General features: G+C 46.0%; 1 protein-coding gene across 5 annotated transcripts in view; it reads left to right on the top strand.

Moving 5' to 3' along the window:
- VPS16 (VPS16 core subunit of CORVET and HOPS complexes) overlaps positions 1–18,855 on the top strand; it is a 309,167-nt gene that overhangs the window by 109,360 nt on the left and 180,952 nt on the right. For all 5 annotated transcript variants that reach the window (XR_008847136.1, XM_056535465.1, XM_056535467.1 and 2 more), the window contains exons 9-11: positions 665–751; positions 1,437–1,531; positions 10,457–10,533. Coding sequence is in view for 4 of the 5 variants with exons in the window: in XM_056535465.1 (XP_056391440.1) it covers positions 665–751; positions 1,437–1,531; positions 10,457–10,533 (259 nt within the window). In the remaining variant the exon portion in view is untranslated. The remainder of the gene's footprint in view (positions 1–664; positions 752–1,436; positions 1,532–10,456; positions 10,534–18,855) is intronic.

Raw genomic sequence — 18,855 nt, 5'->3', positions numbered from 1 at the left:
GATGCCAGTGACAGCGACAAGGAGAGGTAGATTGAGGAGAAAAGGAAAGCAGGATCGGACTATGGTCCAGCTCCAGGGACGCGTCAGTTAGCATGCGCAACATAGGGAGATTTCCAAAAAAATTATCAATACGGGTATGCAGCCGATGAGGATGAGAATAAAAGGAAAAGGACCGGTCTGCCGGGTGATTAATTTGCCATTGATCGTATAAAGAGATGGGATAGACAATTGTAGTTTTATTATCTGTTGAAATCTTCCTGTAACTGGCACGGGCGGGGCTTCGGCGCTTAACTGGCACTGACGTCAGCGCCGTTTATGAATATTCATCCCCCTCCCCCCAGTTAGGAGCAGCAAAGAGAGGGAGAACTGGAGGGAGGGGGGATGAATATTATATACCGTGGAACCACCAAAAGTTTAAAAAATACAGTGATACACACATTTGGTCATACCGCCCAGCCCTAATATAACATAGAATATATAGTACTCCTTACTATTTTTCATGTATTTTTAAAGAAAAGGATTCACCCTCTCTAGTATCATCAACATCTTACTCTGATATTCCATATACAGGTATGATAGTATTTCACATATACCTGAAATAGCACTTACTTATATATAATAGTCAATAAATCATTACTATTGATAATTATTTATTGCTTTTTAGGTGCATTCGACCACGAAGTAAACAAGTTGCTGTTGTTGTCCTATGGGAAAAAGTGCTGCTTGTTGCTGGACCGAAAGAGAACATATTGTATCTTTTCAATTGTTCTTATGTAAAATTTTTCCAGTGAAAAGTTATATTGCCCTCCAAGCATGGTGAAAATAAATGATCTACTGCTTTCCCCCTGTTCCCGATAGAACATCATTTCCGATCACTGCTGCTCCACAGTGTGACCAGCCAATTCACACTGAAGTTTGTGTGTGTACCAGAAGTCACTTAAAGGGGTTATCCACGAATAGAAAAAATAGATCTTATTTCTTTCAAAAACAGCACCACTCCTGGTGTGTGTGTGTTTGTGTGTGTGTGTGTGTGTGTGTGTTTGTTAATAGATCTTGGCTCAATTCACTTCAATAGAACTGAGGTGCAAAACCATAACCAACCTGCAGACAAATGTGATGCAGTTTTTTGTTTTTTTTTCCCCCTTAAAGAATTCTGTTCTGTTTTTCTATTGCTGGATAACCCCTTTAATGTAACATGCCAAGTGTCTTACGGAGTTACACTGGCAAAGTTACTTCCAGTCTACACAGCAAGCTCTGAATCGAGATGCAGTGGGAACTAGAGCCAGAATCCTATTGTAAAATTAAAGCGCCTGGTAAGAGGAAAAAGATGGCAGATCTCTGCCCTTACCATTCCTATGATGGAAGGGTAAAATAACATTTTGGCTAAAGTAAGTTTAAGTAAATAAATAATTTTAAAACCTTAACAACCATTCTAGATTTCCTTTGGATGAGGAAACCTTCATTGTCTCTGAACTTGATGGAGTCAGACTTATCTCTCATTCTACACATGAATTTCTTCATGAAATCCCAAGTAAGCACCATGGGAGAGATTTATCAAAACCTGTGTAGAGCAAGAGTGGTGCAGTTGCCCATAGCAACCAATCAGATTGCTTCTTTTATTTTTAAAGAGGCCTGGGAAAAATGGGCTATAGGCAACTGCATCACTCTTCCTTTAGACGGGTTTTTGATAAATCTTCCCCCTAAATCCATATATGTTGAAGGATTTGTATTTTTTAATATGATGTTCACTGTGTAATTTGTGATAACTATACTGTTCATAACTATTGCAGAAATAGTGTGTGTGTGTGTGTCTGTTCCTAACACTTTCTACAAACACTACTCAACTGTGCGCATTTCAACTTCAAATTTTTTAAACTCAAAATACAATAAGTATTAATAAGTATAATAAGTATTTAGGTCAATAAAAACTCTAGGTAAAAGCATAGGGGGAAGATGATCCAAAATGGGATACATTTAATCAAACTGAGGATCAAGCAGGCAAAATTTGAGGTTATCTGGGTGAAAGATCAGAAACAATATAAGAAAATCTTATTCCTGAAAGTGTAGATAATGCTTAACATAAACTTTTTTTTTTTAAACTATCTTTCTCTATCGGCTCCATTGGGGGACACAGACCATGGGTGTATCTTGCTTTCTCTAGGAGGTGTGACACTATGGTGATAAAAAAAAGTCAGCTCCTCCCAGCAGGATATACCCGCCTTCAGGCTCTGAGCTAGTCAGTTTAAGCTTAGTGTCTTGAAGGAGGTTGACATTGTCTGGTTTGCTCCAGACCAGGTCTGCTGTTTTTTTTTTTTTTCCTAGTATAGGGACGTGTTAGTTTTTCATTCCCTTTTCTTTTCTGTTTTCAGTTGGGGGCTCAGGAACTGCGGTTCACTGTTTCCCCATTGCGAGTAAGGGGGCACAGACATTGCGTGTATGCGCTGCTAACCCCCCCTCGCCAACGGTCAGCGCCTGGGTGGTACCTCATGGGTCCGGGTCCCCGTATGTCTCTGCTCGCCTCGCTCGCGCATAGCAGCTAGGTGTGATGCAGGGACCATAAGCTGGCTGAAGACTTCACTGAAGACTCCATTAGGTAAGTTCTTCTTACTGAGGTAAGTACTTTCCCCCCGGACTCGCAACCTCTGGAGACCCCCTGTTTTTGGCCCACCTTCAGTTTTATGGGGCTGCGTTTTACAGGGGCTGCATCTTTTTATTGGGGGAGCAGTGGCACCTAAGGGGGCATATATTATAGGGCACTTTACTTCTGGGGGCACTTTATTTTATTATGTGTGTGTGTGTGTGTGTGCTTGTTGCAACTACTTCAGCGCCTTATATGCGGCTGTCTGCCACTGCGCTGTTCGGGCCGGGCGCTTCCTTACTTTCGCTTTACTTCAGCGCCTTATTCGCGGCTTACAGCCGGGCGCTTCTGCACCGGCTTACTTTCACTTTTTAGGCCGCCCGCTCTATTCCCCCGAACGCTATGCGGACTGGACATGGCGCTCGGGACAAGGAGCGGGCACCATTACAGTCCTTCTCGGCCAGCCTAGCTCCGCCCACAGGGCTGGGAGCTTCCAGGGGCGCGAAACAGCCTCCAATCAGCACCGTGGGCGCGGTTTTCATAATGTTGGGGCCTGTTACTGGGTGCCTTACTTCAGGCACGCCCCTCCCTTTCTATTGGCTGGTCTTTTTTAGTCTCCTTAGCTGCACGGAGTGAGTTCTCCTCACTGCACCTGACAGGGGACATAGACCAGGGTGAGAAGGTTAGTTTCTCTCTATCTCTTTTTTCTACATTATCTCTGCTCCCAGAGCTGTTCCTCCCTCTAGTCAGAAACCTGGAACATCAGTGCCTTATTATTTTTTGTAAGCACTGTAATACCAAGATGTCTGGCTCTGCTGAGCCCACTTGCCCTGCCTGCTCCACTGCTCCCCCAGACCCCCTGGTACCCCCTGATGCCCTTTCGGTCCCGGTGGGTTCAGCCGCTCCACCACCCTGGGTTTCTCCCTGACCCAGTATATGGCTGACTTGACCCAAGTCTCCCGTTCGGTGGCTGAGGCCTCCCGGGTAGTGATGTCCGCTCTGAAGGGGTCTTCCCTGCGCAGGACCTCTGAGAGGGCCCTCATGCTTCACGCTCTCACGAGCGTACTAGGGGTGCCTAGTCTGACTCTTCCATTGAGTCTTCAGATAGACGTGGGCGTTTCCCTCGTGAGTCCCGCCCCCCTGTCATCTGGGCACGAACGTCGCTCCTCCAGAGGACGTTCTCGGAATTGCCGCTATGCCACGCCATGCCTCTACTCATTCACTTCCCCAGGTGAACTGGTGGACGAGGCTTCCGAGCCGGCATCTGACTCAGAGGACCGCTCGGACTCAATGGCAACGGTGAACTCATTGGTGACAGCCATAAGAGACACCTTTCACCTAGAGGACCCAGGATCTTCAGATGTCTATCCAGAAGTATCCTTTCATCATGCTAAGCCAGCACCTCAAAGGTTCGGCTCTCACACTGACTTTGATGAAATTCTGGAATCTGCATGGATCGGGTGTGAGGTCGTCTCTTGTTTTCCGAGACATCTGGATTTCACACATTTAGGACTCTGGGTCAGGGATGTGGTGTCCACGGTTACTGGATCGAATTCGCCTCCCTTCCGAGGGATCGCGTTTTTTGATCCCGGGCCCCCCGGTCTCCTCCTCTGGCGAAGCAATTTCAAGCAGCTCTCCAGTCTCTGCTTCTCCAGGGGGTTATCGTCCCCGTTCCTCCAGGGGAAGGTTTTTCGGGTTTCTATTAAAAAAATTTTGTGGTCCCCAAAATGGACGGTTCTGTGCGACCAATCCAACCGTCACCTTCTCATCCACCACTTCAGAATGGAATCTCTCCATTCAGTGGTGGTGTCCCTGGAACAAGGGGAGTTCCCTTCATCGGTGGACATCAAGGATGCCTACCTCCATGTGCCAATATTTCCGGGCCATCATCGGTACCTCCGCATGCGGTTCCGGAGGGGCACTTTCAATTCGTAGCCCTCCACTTTGGTTTGGCCACGGCTCCTCGGGTCATTACAAAGATCCTTGCGCCAGTGTTGGGCCTGTTTGGTTGAAGGGAATCTCGGTGATATCCTATCTGGACGACCCTCTCATCAAGGCTCCGACCAGAGCCCAGACTCTGGAGAATCTGGACGTCACTCTCCACTCTGACTCGCTTCGGGTGGATGGTCATCCCGGACAAGTCAGTCTTCTGTCCTACCCAGTCTCTAACCTTCCTGGGACTTCGATTCGACGGCCTCTGCCCGCATTTGTCTTCCGCCGGACAAATGTCTGGCGCTCTGGTCGGGGGTCCGCTTCCTTCGGACCCAGGTATCAGTCTCCATCTGCACAGTATGGACGTCCTGGGTCGGGTGGTGGCAACTATGGAGGCCGTACCCTTTGCCCAGTTTCTTTACCGCCCACTTCAACTGGCGATTCTCTCTCGATGGAACAGGTCTCCTCTGTCCCTCGATCGTCAGATTGTTCTCCCTCGCAGGGTCCTTCAGTCTCTGCTCTGGTGGCTCCGCTCGCCCCTTCTTCTCCAAGGGCGGTCATTTCTTCCCTTCTCTGGCAGGTTGTTACAACGGTTGCCAGCCTGTCAGGCTGGGGCGGCGTGTTCAGGGATTGAACGGTCCAGGGACTCTGGTCTCCCTTGGAGACCCTTTTTCCGATAAACATATTGGAATTACGGGCAATTCTTCTTTGTCTTCTTCATTGTGAGTCCTGTCTTCAGTCTCGTCCTGTCCGTGTTCAGTCGGACAGCGCCGCCGCCGCCGTGGCATACATAATCGACAGGGCGGCGCTCGCAGCTCGGCAGCCATGGCCGAGGTGACCAAGATTCTCACCTGGGCGGAGAGTAAGGTTCCGGCCATTTCAGCGTTTCACATTGTGGGAGTGTTCAACTGGGAAGCGGACTTCCTCAGTCGGTCCTCACCTGACCCTGGCAAGTGGTCTCTTCATCCGGAGGTCTTCGCGCAGCTCTGCGACCTCTGGGGCTTTCAGGACGTGGACCTCTTCGCTCCTGCACAATCTGAAGATCCTTCCGTTTGTGTCCAAGTACCGGGACCCTCAGGCTGTGGCCATGGACGCCCTAGTGATTCCTTGGGCGGGGTTCGCCCTACCTGATCTGTTCCCTCCTCTTCCGCACCTTCCTAGGGTGCTGAGGAAGCTCAAGGCAGAGGACGTATTCGCCTTTCTGGTAGCTCCAGATTGGCCCCGAAGGTCGTGGTACGCCGACGTAGTAGGCTCCTCTGCGCCTTCCGCTCCGCCCGGTCCTACTCTCTCGGGGTCCTCTTGCCACCCCAATTTACAGTTGCTGCATTTGTTGGCGTGGCGGTTGAGACCGCGGTTTTGAGGGCCTGCGGGTTCTCTTCCCAAGTCATTCACACCATGCTCTAGGCTCGTAAGCCCTCCTCCGCACGAATTTACCACCGTACTTGGTGGTTTTATTTTCGTTGGTATGAAGCTCAGGACTTCTCCCCGGTGACCTTCTCGGTTCCCCGTCTTCTCTCCTTTTTTTGCAGATGGGGTTGGAACTGGGGTTGTCTCTCAGTTCCCTTAAAGGTCAGGTTTCGGCACCTGGTTTCTATTTCTCATGTCCGGACCTTCATGCTAGGAGTGGCTCACGCTGTTATTGGTCACCTTCTCCCCCTTGGGACTTGAACTTGGTTCTGAGTGCCCTCCAGGGTGAACCCTTTGAGCCCCTTAGAGAGGTGTCTCTCCGCCTCCTTTCTTGGAAAGGGGCGTTTCTTGTTGCTATCACCTCCATCCGCAGGGTGTCTGAACTGGCAGTGCTTTCCTGCCGTTCTCCATTTCCGGTGATCCACCAGGACAGGTAATTTTCCGGCCATTTCCTTCCTTTTTGCCTAAGGTGGTCTCGGCCTTTCATCTCAATGAGGACATTGTCCTCCCGTCCTTTTGTCTGGCTCCTTCTCATCCTAATGAGTGTTTGCTACACAAGCTGGATGTAGTTTTGGGCTGTTCGGTCTTATCTCTCCATCACTTCTTCGTTTTGTCAGTGTGATTCCCTTGTCTTCCTTGCGGAAGGTCGTCGCAAGGGACAACCTGCTTCCAAGGCCACCATTTCTCGGTGGATTCGGTCCGCCATTGCGGAAGCCTTCGCTGTAAGAGGAAGATTCCTCCTTTCAGGGTTGTGGCTCATTCCACTTGTTCTGTTGGGCTTCCTGGGTTCTCCACAATAGAGCCTTGGCCTCGCAGATTTGCAGGGCGGCTACCTGGTCATCTTTGCACACTCTCTCTCTCTCTGAGTTTTCAGAGTTCATACTTTCGCATCGGCTGATGCTAGTCTGGGTCGTTAAGTGTTGCAGGCAGCAGTGGATCGGCAATCTGCCTGATTACTTATCTGCCCACCCAAGGGACGGCTTTGGTACATCCCACGGTCTGTGTCCCCCAATGGAGACGATAGAGAAAAGGAGATTTTTTTTACATTTTCCGTGAAATCTATTTCTCGAAGGATCCATTGGGGACACAGCTCCCGCCCTTTTTGGGTTTTTCCTTTGGTTCTCTGTCCGAGGGTGTTTTCAGTTGTTTTTTTTTTTTTTTCTGGTTCTCGGACAGTTTTGGGTCTTTCTTTGCCCTATTGGTCTCCTCCTATTGCTCTGGAACTTAAACTGACTAGCTCAGAGCCTGAAGGCGGGTATATCCTGCTGGGAGGAGCTGACTTTTTTTATTACCATAGTATCACACCTCCTAGAGACAGCAAGATACACCCACGGTCTGTGTCCCCCAATGGATCCTTCGAGAAAGAGATTTTACGGTAAGTGTTAAAATTTCTCCTTTTTGGATAATATAAGATTAGGTAGATTAGATGCAACATGTGGTCTTTTTCTTCCATCACTCTGAGTTATAAACAGTGTTGATTACTCATCTCTCAATCTACATAACAAACAAATAACACTCTGGGCAAAGAAATACAATTTTTGGGTCCATAATGGCTTAGTTAGCTAAAGTACATCACCAATATATGAAAGCGAAAAAGGAATTTTAGGCCTTTGCTACTTAGTCAATGATGCACTCTTGGTAATATATCAAAGTAAAATATAGTAGTTTGTTTGTGTTTGCAGCTCCAAAATAACTAGCTTTTATAATAAACATGTCAGTTTACAAGGTACAATGTTGCCTCTTTTTGTGTACAGTGCTGATTTCTGGTTTCCACATTCAAGAACCCATGCAACATCCACCATGTTTGTTAGATAAGTAATTTTAGGCAAAAACAAGGACATAGCAGGAAGAAAGTAAAAACTCTAACCAACAAGGCGATTAAAGGCCATCTTAAAAGTGACCAGATAAGGCCCCTTTCACACTGCCATTGATGCCCTGAAGTGTGACGTCCGCTGCAGAATAGTGGGAGAAAAATTACAGCATGTGCCGTCTTTTTTTCCCGCTATCCATAACCACGCCTGGCGGCCTCCATAATAATAAATGGGAGACGCCTGAACCCATTGTTTGCCATTGCTCCCCGTTAAGAAAACGGCTGTTCAAGTCAGAAAAAAGAAAAGTGACGGCCGTTCTCGACAGGGAGCAACGGCAGTGTGAAAGTAGCCTAGAGTAATTATTCTATGTTTTCCCTTGATATATCTCGTGGGTTGCACCATGGACTATAATGACCATTTTAGCCCATACATTCTTGCCATTTATCTATATATTTTAATCATTTTACCTTTAATCTTTTTTACTCTCTACTTTCAGCTAGCCTTCAGCCTTTATGAAGTTGTGGAATTTGAGGGTAGATTGTTCATCAGTCAGGGTATTATGCATATAGCTATAACACCTCTTCAGACCCTTGTTACATTTACATGTTACAGTGCCCAAATACATGCAACCATCTAAGTAGGTTAAACAGAAAGGACTGGAGAAATCTTCAATCACAGCCAGTGCAGTAGGATGTCAATTGTGTATGATAGCAGACACCTACATTGCCTGTGTCCATGGTACCCCATGCTGTTCATTTGTGGCAGTGTGCTGTACATACATTTCAACCACACATCAAATGCATAAAGCGGTGTGGGAAGGGGTTAAAACTTTGGGTGTTCTGTATAACCAGAACAAGGAAATAGGTTTAGTGCTTTTAGTAAGTAATCTACAAAACCAATATAGGGACATATGTACACCTCATGAACCTTTTTTAAGGGGAATCTGTCTGCTCCATATTGCAATCAGAGCTCAAGTGTCAAAAGGCAGTGCCGAGCCACATGATGCATGCCTCCTCACTCATCATACCTTCCTGCCTTTATTGTTTGATGTACAGGATTAAGCCTTCAGCATTGATCTGTGCACGGAAAACAGTCAAGTGAGGGAGAAGGTTGTTTTTCTACAGCTCAGCATAGCCTCCCTGACACTTGAACTTGGAGCAGGATCTAGAGCGGACAGATTCCCTTTTATTAGCAAACCTACAAACCAGTAACACTGCAGAATAATTTTTATCAAACTAACTTCTTTAACTTCTGTATAGACATATTAGCAACCAAAGCATGTATTAAGCTGTACTAAGGGTATTATCAGTTGCTTTAAGGAAATCTCTCAGCTGATATGTGTTGCAGGCACCCTTGGATAGCGTTTTTGGTATAAAAGACCAACTTATAAAGCCACCTTTTTCTTCTCAGTCAACTACCACAGCCTGGCTTGCTTCTTCACTTGCCCTCCCCTCTCAGCCCCACTTTACCATACAGAGCTCTATACATCAATTAAGGAGGGAATGGGACGTTAGGGCAAGCAAGGAGGCATGCCACACTTTGAAAGTTGAGCAGCTTGGCTCCACTGACAGGTCCAGTGCTACCGGTATTGTATCTATGGATTTCCTTCAATCTTTTGTATTTCGCACATTATAGTTTGCTTGGCACTAGTAACTGTAGTTGATATATGTATTCTTGTTAAGGATTTGTTAATGTGCGGCCTTAATCTGTGAGTGACTATTGCTGTACTAATTTCCGACGTAAGAAAATTCACACCACGCCAGGTTGGTATGGGTTCCCTCCTCGGTACCCCAGGGAGTTCTGTTACAGGAAGTAAATTTGATTTTTACAAACTGAGAAAAAGGGGAGGGTGAAAGGTAAAATTATGTGTCGTTCTATATGCTGATTGGTCATTTGAGTGTGGCGTAGCATAAGTAATTATCTTGCAAGTCCTCTTAGCTTAAGATTTCAGCATCTTTCCACAAAGTCCAATGTTTAGACGTCTTGTATCCATAGTCTACATTTCAAGGCTTTAGTCTTAGTTACAGGCAAAGCGATAATATGAAATGGTTTGCATTTAGCATTCTGATGTATCTGTGTTAAAGGGTAAGGGAACAGATATTTTTCCAGCAGCAATGGCATTTTAATATTAATATATTGATCAGTAATTAGAAACATAAGGGTCATCCCTAGCGTTCTTAGAATGTAAAAAATGGAAACAGTTGTAAATCAGCTCACCAGGTCTTCATACACTACAGGCACTGGCAATAGGATCCGGAAGCAAGGATGCAGGGAACCGCTCCCCCATGGTGCAGACAAATGCAAAAGCATGGATCCAGCTCCCGGAGAACAAAAATACTGGTAACACTTTAATAGTGCACATTAAAAATGTCACTTGCCATAGCAGCAAGTGACATGTCACTCAAGTAAAAACACACACACAGAGTGAAACACTGATGCGTTTGGAGCCTAAGCTCTTAGTCATGGCGAGCTTAGGCTCAAAACGCGTTGGAGTTTCACTCTGTGTGTTTTTACTTGAGTGACATGTCACTTGCTGCTATGGCAGCATACCATTTTTAATGTGCACTATTAAACCTTACGTTTTACCAGTATTTGTCTTCTCCGGGAGCTGGATCCATGCTTTTCCATTTGTCTGCATTCTTAGAATATGTATTACTGTACATGGTCAAACTTGCATGTGACAGTATGTGTTTCTTATTTATTTTTTTATTTTATTTTTTTGTGTTAGAGGCTACTGAAGAAATTTTCAAAATAGCTTCAATGGCCCCAGGTGCACTTTTGATGGAAGCACAAAAAGAATATGAGGTAAATGTCAACTTGTAATTATGTTAATTTGTATGTGCAATTAAAAGCCAAATACTTTTATGTATACCAGCAATATGCCCTAACAATTAATTTTTTTTTTTTTTATCTAAAAAATCTGTTCCTGAATCCGAGGCACACCCTAAGGCTATGTTGAAAAGGCAGAATTTCCGAGCAGAATTCTGCGCGGATATTCAACTCGGAAATTCCGCTGCAGCAATGTTGCCTTGGTTTGGTTGGGATTCTACTGCACTGTGCACACGGCAGAATATCTGCTGTGGAAATCCTGATTCTGGCATACGCAGAATCATTGAACCTTTTCAATGTTTCTGTGGTTTACCTTCAGAAATGCATAGCAGTCTATGGAGAGGGCGCATTTCTGAGTGGTCCTAGTGCTGCGGAATGTCCACCCGTATTTTCCCGCAGACATTCCGCACATTTGTGAGTGGTAAATTGTAGGTTACACACAAATATATTTGGTATCCATACAATTGAGTGACTATTGCCTTTTAAAACATGTATAGTTTTTACTAGCTATTTTTAAGCTTTTGCCAACATTCTCATGAAAAAAAAGTTTAATTTTTTTTTATTTGTGACATCTTTATACTTAACATTAATGTATCTACTTGTCAAGTATAAATAAATGTATAAATGGGCACTGTCAGATACAAAAACTTTATATGTTGTACATCTTGGCAAAACAGTAACCTTTATAATATACTTCATAAGAAAGTTTATAATATACTTCATAACAAAGTTCAGTAAGTTAGGGTGGGCTAGCTCTCCTCTGTGCCCTCTCCTGTCTGATAGGACAGGAGAGAGCACAGAGGAGTGCTATCAGGCAGGAGAGAGCACAGAGGAGTGCTATCAGACGGTAGAGAGCACAGAGGAGTGCTAGCCCACCTTCACTTACTTGACTTTGTCCATGCTTGTGCTTAAGCTTGGACAAAGCCATGATTTTTATAAAGAGGAAATAAAATTTTCTTATGAAGTATATTAGAAAGGTTAATATTTTGCCAAGATGTACAACATATAAATTTTTTTTTTATCTGACAGTGCTTATTTAAACATCACTTTTTTTCCCCATCACCCATGACAGCACACCTGGAGAGGACCTCCCACTGTAGGACAGGAAATCTGGATATAAAAATGGACCTCCTTCCTCGCCACCCTCAGTTCAGGTTTCATGTCCTATGGATAGGAGGCCTGGAAGTTCTTCTCTGACATTAGGTGAGCTGTGGGGCCTCCGTTGCCGATGGTTGTGAGGGGTGACCCGGCTGGCGTAAGTCTCCACGGGAGCCGCCGGCTTGGCTGCTGTGGGGCCGGGCAGTGTCCGGCTCGGGGTTCGGTGGTGGTCCCTTTTAGGAGGGCACTGTGGAGTCTGCGGGTCGGCTGGCCAGCACGCCCATCTCTGTGCGTCCTCCGGTGAGCATGCGCGCATGTGACTGGAGACGCGGCGCACAGTGATGACGTCCGGCCCAGCAACCCTGGGAGATGCGTCACTTCCGGGGGACGTACGTACGGGCGGCGTGCGCGCAAACATTTACAAGAGACGCAGATTCCAGAGCCGGGCGTCTGTTGGATCTCCTGCGTCCAGAGATTCCTCCTGCACCAATGCAGTCCTTCATACTGCAGTGGATCCTGAGGTGGTGCCTATATTCCAGTCCAAGTCGAAGACCTTCTCCAGCATGCCTGAGACTGGGAAAGAAAGTGGACGTGCCAAACCAAGAGCTCCAGCCTGGTATGACAGCTTCCTTGGGTGAGACCTTTTCATTTTTTCATTGTCTATGGTCTAATTGGGGTTATCATGTGCTTTATTGTAGGCAGATAAAAACTCAGCTGAGGCCCCTAGGAAAACGTAATCTAAAATGCATAATATAGAATGTACGCAATGTAGAGGTCCACTAGACCCCTCATATAAGAGAGCCATCTGTCTTTCCTGTGTAGACTCACTAGTTGCTAAGGAATCTTCCTCCTTAGCATTAACCATCAAAAAAATGATTTAAGGATGAGCTCAAAAATTCTCTACAGGGCTTAGGTCTTGCAAGGGATAAGGATGTGGCTGTACTCCCTGCCCCATTGTCCCAATCCCCACCACATGAGTCCAATATAGGAGAAGAGGGAGAAGTCTTATCTTCTGATGAAGAAATAGAAGATCCGGGTACTATATCTTGGATTACCCATGAGGATACGGATCAACTTATCCATATTACTATGAATGTGGAAGAAAGTAAAGAGCCTTTATCAGCTGAGGATGCGCTCTATGAGGGTCTAGGTCCTAAAGATAGACGCACTTTCAGCCTCCATAATAAAGTCAGAGCACTTATTGATGAGGAATTGAGTCAGCCGGAAAAGAATTCCTACCTTACTAAATACCTTAAAAGAAAATATCCGTTTGAGGAAGAAATCACAAAAAAATGGGATAGATCCCCCCTTATTGATTTGGCGAAGATTTAAAAAAAAAAATTTGCTCTGCCCTTTTAGATTCCTTTCCTGTAATTTCCAAGGCTGCAAACTTTCTAGCAGATTCAGCGTTGGATCTTGTTGGATCCTCTGCTAGGTCTGCAGCATTATCAAACTCAGCCAGGAGAGCCATCTGGCTTAGATCATGGAAAAGAGACGTCACATCTAAATCAAAACTCTGTGCTATACCTTGTGCAGGTGACCTTCTCTTCGGACCTCCATTAGACGACATTCTCCTTAAGGCCTCTGATAAGAAGAAAGGGTTTCCTGTTCCCCCTAGAGAGTCTGACTCATCCTTTAGGGGCAGGGAAGGCATTCCTTTCAAGGGAACCAAAATAAAAAAATGTAAGGTGTCAGGGAGGGGTAGGGGATTCCTCTTTAATCCCAATAGACACTTCCGTCCCAAAGATTCCCAACAATGACACCTTCACTCCAGTAGGGGGACACCTGTCCAGATTTGCGGCAGCTTGGGGGACCATTTCCTCAAGCCCCTGGGTCCTAAATACCATCTCCTCGGGACTCCTCCTGGAGTTCAATACCATTCCCCCAGACAGGTATCTCCCCACGGGAGTGATGACCGATACACAAAAACAAATCGGCAATGTGTCTAGAGGTCAAGTCCCTCCTGCAAAAGAGGGTTCTTGTCCCAGTTTCCCTATCGGAAGAAAAGCAGGGATTCTATTCCTCCCTTTTTCTAGTAAAAAAATAAAACCCTCAGGGGCGTTCAGGCTAATCATCAATCTCTCAACCCTGAACAAATTTCTATCATACAAAAAATTCTGCATGGAATCAATCAAGTCGACTATCAGTTTTCTATTCCCAAACTGTGTGATGGCTTCAATCGATTTGGAGGATGCAGACTATCACATCCCAAACCATTCCTCCCATCAAAACATCCTCAGAGTAGCGGTATTCTTAGAAGGGAAACGGGTCCACCTTCAATATAGAGCTCTACCTTTCAGGGTATCTCAAGCACCCAGAGTGTTTACAAAAGTAATGGCAGAGACAGTCTCCTTTTCAGAACAAAGGACATTCTTATAGTCCCATATCTAGAAGACTTCCTTATTGTAGCTAGTTCAGAAGATCTGCTTATCCAACAGATACAGTCTGTAAATTCAATCCTCACATTCCTAGGTTGGAACCTGAACCTAAAGAAATCCTGACTTGTTCCCTCCAGGACCTGTCAGTTTTTGGGGATATCCCTGAACTCAACTTCTCAGATGGCAAACCTGCCTCCAGCGAAACAACTATCACTTCAAGAGAAGGTACTGAATCTATTTCTATCCCACACTCCCTTCTTTCAGAGAAGCCATGTCGGTCCTAGGTCTCAGGACAGCAGCAATCCCAGCAGTAAGGTGGGTCCAGTTCAGGTCAAGAGAGCTTCAGCTAGACATCCTTTCCCAGTGGAATGGGGAAATATCTTCCCTGAACCAAAGGTTCTCCCTCAGGTGGTGGCTGGTTCCGCAAAACCTATCCAAAGGAGTTCCCTGGTTTCCCACCTCAGTAGTAAGGATCACAACAGACGCCAGTCCTTGGGGCTGGGGAGCTCACGTGGGCTCATCTGCTTCAGTGGGAGTGGGATCCACATCTAGCTCCTTCCTCTTCAAATTACAAGGAGCTCTCAGCAGTCTATCAGGCACTTCTCTGCCTGTCTCATCAAGTGAAAGAGAAGGATGTCTTAATCTATACAGACAACACAACCACAGTAGCATACTTCAACAAGCAGGGGGGAACAAGATCCAAACAACTTATGGACCTGACATCTCACATTTTTCTTTGGGCAGACACCCCTGTGTCATCTATAAGGGCAGTACACTTGAAGGGCAAAGAGAATACCATAGCAGACTTTCTCAGCAGAAACAAGATGAGCCAATCAGAGTGATCACTAAATCTGGAAGTCTTCAGTATAAGTCACAGATTTGGAGTCTTCTCAGTAGATCTATTTGCTTCAAAACTAAACAAAAAGCTTCCCAAGTTCTACTCTCTAAATCCTCTGGATCATCCATCTGCAGTGGACGCTTTCTCACAGGCGTGGACAAGGGGAGTAGGGTACACTCCCCCCCCCCCCCCCCCATTCTGCTTAATCCCAGCAGTGCTAAGGAAAATTAAACAGGACCACGCACAAGTCTTGCTCATTGCTTCCTTCTGGCCCCGGAGACCTTGGTTTACCCTTCTGAGAGGACTCTGTCAGTCTGCCAAACGTGGGTTCTTCCAGACAGGAAAGATCTCCTCTCTCAGGGCCCAGTTCTGCATCCTCCATCCCCTCATCTGCATCTCACGGCCTGGATGCTGAAAGGATAATCCTTAATATTGGAGTCTTCACTGATGGGGTAATTAGTACCTTTCTTGCAAGCAATAAAGAAGTAACCTCAAAAATCTACCTTAGATCTTGGAAAGCTTTTCTTAATTTTGCAGGTGATGAAGTAGATCCCTTAGGAGAACCTAGGATCCCTGTTATCCTCAGTTTTCTGCAGAAGGCTAGAGTTAGGCCTTAGTCCCAATTCTCTCAAGGTTCAGGTCTCTGCTCTAAACCTTATTAAAAGGTTTCTGGTAGGGGCTTCCAGACTCCGTCCTTCAACTAGGTCCTTAGTTCCTCCATGGGATCTCACTTTAGTTCTAGATGCCCTCATGACTCCTGCTTTTGAACCTCTAGATTCTGTTTCCATTAAAATTTCAACAATTAAATTAGCTTTTCTCTTGGCTGTCACCACAGTAAGAAGGGTGGGAGAATTACATGCCCTTTCTGCTTTTGCCCCTTATACCAAGATTCTAGATGATAGGGTTGTAATGAGAACATTACCACACTTGCCTAAAGTAGTGTCCGATTTTCACCAAAATCAAGACATTTTCCCTTCCTTCTGTAATAATCCTTCTAATGATAAAGAAAAACGTTTTCATAATCCAGATGTAAGAAGGTGTTTAATTACTTATATTGATTCTACAAAAAGTTTTCGTACATCTGAAAACCTTCTCTTACAGTTTTCTTTTTTTTTTTTAAATCAGATATTTTTATTAAGGTATTTTTCAAGATAAACAAATACACACCATACAACAACAAAAAAACAATCCCAACCACCACCCCTGCAGTCCCACCCCCACCCAGTAACAGTACCCAAGTTTCCACCAAATGTCCGCAAGTAAGACAGATAAGCCGTCAAATAACATAAGGCACATCCATCAAATAAAAAGCCTTAAGTCGGCAGTAAAGGGTCAACCTGAAACCGCACCGAGGCAGGCGCGCACACAGTAAAGAGAACAGAAAATAGGAGAGATCATATACAAGGAGCAGCACGGTGAGCCAAGGATCTCAAGCAGACACACCTGGACCCCACTCACACATTCAATCCCTAGGAGAAGGATCCCATTATGTACTAGCAGATTGTCGATCAAAAACATGCATCCAAGGTCCCCAAACTGCCTGGAACTTACGGGTAGCTTTCCGCTTTTCATATATATCTCTCTCCATACGAACAATAAGTGACAGTCTAGCAATAAGATCAGTAATAGTAGGGGGGTTATCTCTAATCCATTATTGGGCTATCAGCTTCCTAGCCTGGTAAATACCCATAGCATCCCAATCTCTGCACCCGAGGGTTCAGAGTCACATCCAGTAAGGCTCAAAAGACACAACTTAGGGGCTAGTGACAAAGTAATCCCATACACTCTGTGAATTAAGAGCAATACATCCCTCCAGAAAGGTACCAGATGCACACAGTTCCACATCATGTGAAGTAAATTAGCATTAAATTGACTACACCTAGGACAGGCAGAATCAGTTCGTATACTTATTTTATGCAATAAAGCTGGAGTTTTATACACCCTGTGCACCAGGTATAACTGGGACAGACTGTTCTCCGAGAGAGACAAGAAGGGGGGTGAGGGCCAGGACAGTAGTCCATTCGTCATCAGTCAAGGGACCCACATCAGCTTCCCATTTACCCCGCACCAGCAGAGGAAAGCCAGTATGGTAGGAGCTGAGCTGCTCCCGATACAAGAGATAACCCCCGCCGACTCCCTCTTGGTAACCACAGATTCAATAATTACATTTGCCCAGCGATCCCCAGCGAACCTAACCCGCCATGCGCCTCATACACATGTCGAAGTTGCAAGTACCGAAAAAAGGAGGAATTAGGCAGGCCAAGCTCACTCTGGAGATCCCCAAATGATTTAAATACACCAGTCGTACACAGCTGGTCAAGAGTACTCAGACCCCTCGCTTCCCAGAATCATGGAAAGCGAAGAACTCCTGCAAGGCCGGGTTATGACACAGGGGAGTAAACCTAGTATAGCCCGTTAAATTTAGGATAGCCTTAACCCGTCCCCATAATTTACACAATAGCCTAGTGGTGGGAGAGTCATCCGGAGGTCTAGTGAGTGCACCGATCTCTAAGATATGTAGAGGGACCCTACCCCCATGTTTGGCCATAAACAACCTGCTCGCTGGGCCCACGATATGAGCTCCCGCCCAGCCCCTAATTTGGTGCAACTGGGAAGCCAGAAAGTAAAGGAAGGGACTAGGAAGGGCCAACCCCCCAGAGGATTTACCGCTCTGCAGTGTCTCTAACTGTATCCTAGCAGGCCTCCCCCCCCCCCCCCCCCTCCCCAAACAAGTCACCTGAAGAGACGCTGAATCCAGTGGAAGTAAGCCATCGTAATCCATACCGGAGAGTTCTGTAAAATATAAAGGAGTTGGGGCATTAACACCATCTTTGTCAAATTAGTACGTCCGACTACAGACAGGGGTAGCTTATTCCAAACTTCTACTTTTTGAGAGCTCTTATCTAAAAGAGGGACTAAATTGTGCGGAATATAGTCATGAATCAAGGGAGTTATCTGAGTCCCCAGGTACTTAAATTTAGTAACAACCAGAATATGAGAATCCGTTATCAGGGGGATAGGGGGCAACGTATCCAGGGGCATTAGCACCGACTTATCCCAGTTAATCATCAGATCGGAGAAAGAACCAAAGTCTGAGATCCACTGCATAACCGGAGCCAGCGAGCGAGCAGTATCTCCCAAGAACAGTAGCATATCATCCGCATAGAGCTCCACCCTCTCCTCCATCCTACCAAAATAGAGTGAAAAAATAGATCGGGCACCCGCACCCTCCGGTGTCATCTGGAGATTAAGGAACACCCTACGAATATTATCCGTTGTCGACTTCCCTGGCATAAATCCAGTTTGGTCCCCGTGCACCAATGACAAAACCACTTTGGCCAACCTGTTCGCGAGCGCCCGAGCCAGCAGCTTAACATCAGCACACCGGAGCGAAATAGGTCTATAGGATCCCACAAGTAACGGGTCCTTTCCAGGCTTCGGGATGAGTATTACGGAAGCCTCCAACATAGAGCGAGGGAGAGATCCCTCCACCTCTGCCGACTGGAGCGCCTGCAACAGCTGCGGCAGCAGCACACCCTGAAAGTTTATAAACCTCAGCAGGGAGGCCGTCTGGTCCCCGAGATTTCTCACTAGCAGAATCCTTCAAAGCCGCCTCCAGTTCCTCCAGAGCGAGGGGCGAGTCCAGCTCGCCCCTCTGGTCTGGGTAAAGAGAGCGGAGGGAAACGCTACCCAAATATTCCGCAAGTTCAGTAGGGGAACAAGTAGTTTTAGAAGCATAGGTGTCCCTATAGAACTCCAGCATTACCTGTAGAATAGCTCCATCATCAGTAACCTCATTCCCCCTAGAGTCCCGAAGGCACCCAATAGAGGCTACTCCCTGCTGAGCCCTAGCTATAGATGCAAGCAGTTTGCCCGACCCCTCCCCACTCTCAAAGTACTGTTGTTTAACAAAGAAGCGCTTATGATCAGCAGCTTCCTCTAAAAACGGTTATAGAGGGACTGGGCTTGAATCCACCGCGATTG

Source organism: Hyla sarda, chromosome 8 (assembly GCF_029499605.1).
Source record: "Hyla sarda isolate aHylSar1 chromosome 8, aHylSar1.hap1, whole genome shotgun sequence".
Classification (NCBI taxonomy): Eukaryota; Metazoa; Chordata; class Amphibia; order Anura; family Hylidae; genus Hyla; species Hyla sarda.
This window is presented reverse-complemented; position numbering and strand designations above follow the sequence as displayed.